Below are 3966 nucleotides of genomic sequence, written 5' to 3' on the forward strand. Positions count from 1 at the left end.
TATGCTAGCATGACTTCAAATGTAGCCTGGACAAGCCCACTACTGTAAATGCAGTAGATAGCAACGCAAATGTAATGGGAGTGATTTCTACATACGTTTGATAGTATCGACACTAAGGAAAGCAAAGGAGTTGTTTGGAAATGATATTTTTAATGTACAAAAAGTTATAATAATTACAAGAAATCTTAACTTTGAATTCCTTTCTTGGTGTACCCTCTAGATATATAGTTACAAAGTTTAGTGGCAAATTATTGAATCCTTTGGATATTTACAAGATACAATTGTAACTTTGTCAAAAAATACTAGTTTGTAGTGCTATAAAAATGGCTGATACTTTATTTTGTAGAGCTCTGTACCTACAATAATTGTGGCATTCTATACTTGCAGCAAGACAGCACACTGGATGCAGCTGAGGTGATCCTGAAGAACTGGAATAAACTTACATCTTGATTTTTATATTTGTATTAGTTATTCCATCTGGTATAATTATTTTATACATAGGTATTTCATTATACCATTAAAAGCTAATGTACTCTAAATACAGTACATGATTCATATGGAATTGCAAATAACTCTCTGGAAGGCTACATGCTGAGTAGCTAAAATAACAATTTATCCATTGCAAATAATGTGATCCAAGGAATTATTTTCAGTCTTTCCAAAGTATTGGCTATTTCACAAAATAATCACGGGAATCCATATTTTGGGGGTGGGAGATTTACTAGGGCACTGAAAAAATAAATACATCATATAACTGTGTTAGGGCTTAGGAGGAAGAAGTCAGAGGAAGAAGAATAAGAGCTGTTCTGATGTAATGGTATAGGAGCCAGTTGGAAATAGCAGGATTTGAAGATGGAACGTTGTGTTTCACATATCATCATAGCTTGATGTGAAGGGAAATTGAGAAATGCTTTGAAATGGTGCATGTTAGCTAGCTCCAGGGACTTAGTACCTAACAGCTTATGAACACACTCACCAAAAATTGATTTAGTTAAACCAATGCAATTTTTGGTGAGTAGACAGTTCTAAATGTGTTAAATCATTACTGTTTTAATTTCCCACAATTACTTTCAAATTACTATTTTTGAAAGTATTTAATCTTCAAAGTTCTAAAATAGCATGTGGTGTAAGAGTTTAAAAGTTTAGTTTGATTTATATATGCACACATAAAAATAAGAGACCTTGCTCTAGATGCTCCTTGACAATCCTTAAATATACAACACTGGAATAGATCACTCCTGTAATTCCTTTTCAACTCTTAATCAGCCTATCCCCAACCACCACCAGTAACTCCACAGCAAAACACATTTAGAAACCTTAACCAAGATCTCTGGAAAACAGGAATTGGCCTTGCATTGTGCTATGAAGGTTAATAAACTTAGGTTATTTCAAGCTAAGGGGATGAGGGGAGTGAGTCCTAAAGAAAAGGCTGTTATGGAAAGTGCTCTACCAGCTGCCTCATCTTTGAAGATCCTTGAGGCTTTGTGTGGTTTTACCAACCTCAAACTGGTTCCCAATTGAATCGAAGTAATCCAGAGCAGACTGCTTCTAGAGGATGATCCCTGTGCTCTTTTTTTTTTTCCCCCATGACGTTCATCATTGTGGTCTTGCACTGCAGAGTTGGAACAAACTCAGAAAACAGTTCTAGAAATATTCCCTTCCATGTTCTGGAATCTGGAGTCAGTGCTGGTTTTCTGAAGTCTTGAGAACAATTTAGGATATGTCTACTCTGCAATCAGAGGTATGATTGCAGCATGAGGCATATCCATGCTAGCTTTAATCTGGCTAGCACAGTTAAAAATAGAAGTGTAGAAACAGCACTGACTTCAGCACAGGTTAGCAACAGGAGTACAGGGTTCCTGGCAGATTTGTATAGCCTCTGCTGAAGCCTGTGTCACCACATCTTCACTGCTATCTTTATGTCAGTCCATGATGCAATTACACCTCCAACTGCCATGTAAGCATATCCTAAATCCAATCAATCAGTGGTCATGGGTTTAGTCCAATAGTGCCTTTATCCACAAGTAAACTGTACAGCCATGGAGTGGGCTGGTAGCAACAATCTGGCTTCTCTCTCGGTTCCTGATCTTGGTCCTGGTCTTTCAGCCAGAACATCCTCCATTGTCTTTTTAGTTACTTCGTACTGCCATCTCAAAAAAAAAAAAAAAAAAAAAAAAAAAAAAAACAACACACTCCACCAGAAACCCCTTATAATAGTGGAGATTGAGTAGAGTTAGATCAGGTCTCCATGTTGAAAAAATAATCTGGCAATGAAATTGGCTCCAGATGAGTTATGGAATACATCCCCGGGAAATTCTGAGATTCCAGGGGCGTTATGGCAGTTTGACCTCTCCTTCCAAAAATCCCATAATCTCTGAGGTAACCCACACTACCTACTGAAATCTCCCAGTGTGAACTGTACCTGGGAGCTGTGCCAGGAACTGTGGGATATCTACCTAGAGCAGTGGTTCTCAACCTTTCCAAACTACTGTACCCCTTTCAGGAGTTGGAAGCCTGAGAGCTGCTGCTCAGGGCTGAAGCATATAACTTAGCTTCACAGGGGCCCCTGTCGCATGGGACCCCGAGTAATTGCCCTGCTTGCCACCACCTAATGCTGGCCCTGCACTTGCAACTTCCCTGACCTAGAGGGCATTACAGCAGAATCTGTTGAGCAGAGTGCTAGTTTGGGTGCAGGACAAAACTGTTAGTGTTGTTAACATGCTTCAGCTTGTAACATACTTGTTACTCAGTTGGTGCAAAACAATTGGCTCAATTACAAACCTTCTACACTAGAGAATATGGAATTAAGCACAAAGGAAAAGGCAGGTAGAGTAGAGAAAGGGGAAACAATACGGAGGCTTAGAGCTGCCATTTTTTCAAGCTTTGTCAAGTCTCTTAAAATTTAGCAGATTTGTTAACATAAATATAACAATATATAGATTTCTGTGAGAAACGGGGTTCCTAGGGTATAGTATGAGTTAAATTTTACTAATCCCTTAGACTGATGATACAAAATAATACAACACTGGAATTTTGGCTTCTGACCTTAGAAACAAGAGTTTTAGTACCTTAGGCAATTATTGAATTGTGTATCAAAATGTAATAATAAATAACCAGTGCCATATCTGTATTTGAAGATAGGTTTGGAGCATAACAAATGTAATAGTGATTAGAAATGCCAATTATTTCTACAGCTTATGTTGAGATGTCCCCAAGATAGCTGTTTTTATGTTCGCATATGAGCTTTCTGAGTAATTGGGATGAATGAGTGATTAGACATAGCCTCACAACAGCAACAAAACATGGCACAGATTACTCCATCTGAATCTCAGTGCTTGTGAAAGGGCAACTTCTCCAGGGCAGAGTCTATTAAGGTAACACCACATAGTTCAGGGCGGATGTGTGTTACCCGGGGTTCTCTCAACCCAAAGCTTGGGGGTAACAACTCTTTGCAACTCAAGTCAGGAACAAATCAAAGGGGGACATAGTGCATCCATCTGATTAAAGCGTGGCACAAACGCAAAATGCTTTCATCCAAATTTACTATTCCATTAGATTTCAAGCACCCACATCTGCAAAAGGGTTGGAGCACCCGCAAGGAATAGTGACCCACAGTCTGCGGGGGTCTTGAGTGGTCGAACGACAGGGTGCAAATGGTCAGCGATCTGCCTGGTGCTGGGGATTCCAAGAGCGGTCCAGAAGGTCAGACCCCAATCCCCGAGCCCGCTCTACTCCTTTTATGTTAGTACCGGCTACACTTACTGCACCAACATGTCAATCAAATAAAAACCATGAGGCAGCCACTTAAGCCGTTAGTCCCGCAGCTGTATTTCCACACGACAGTCCAACAACAGCCTCCAGAGGCGGGACAAAGTGAGCGTCAGACCCAGAGCCGGGCTGAGGGAGAGGCGTGACACCAGCCGGCGTCCCGCCCCTAGTCATTGCCCCACAGGCGGGCACCGCCTC

General features: G+C 40.6%; 1 protein-coding gene across 8 annotated transcripts in view; it reads left to right on the forward strand.

The window, feature by feature from the left end:
* KYAT3 (kynurenine aminotransferase 3) overlaps positions 1-456 on the forward strand; it is a 36832-nt gene extending 36376 nt beyond the window's left edge. For all 8 annotated transcript variants that reach the window (XM_054038731.1, XM_054038728.1, XM_054038726.1 and 5 more), the window contains one exon: positions 388-456. In XM_054038731.1, the coding sequence (XP_053894706.1) occupies positions 388-450 (63 nt within the window). In that variant the 3' untranslated portion in view covers positions 451-456. The remainder of the gene's footprint in view (positions 1-387) is intronic.
* The last annotated feature ends 3510 nt before the right edge of the window (positions 457-3966 follow it).

Source organism: Malaclemys terrapin, chromosome 8 (assembly GCF_027887155.1).
Source record: "Malaclemys terrapin pileata isolate rMalTer1 chromosome 8, rMalTer1.hap1, whole genome shotgun sequence".
Taxonomy (NCBI): Eukaryota; Metazoa; Chordata; order Testudines; family Emydidae; genus Malaclemys; species Malaclemys terrapin.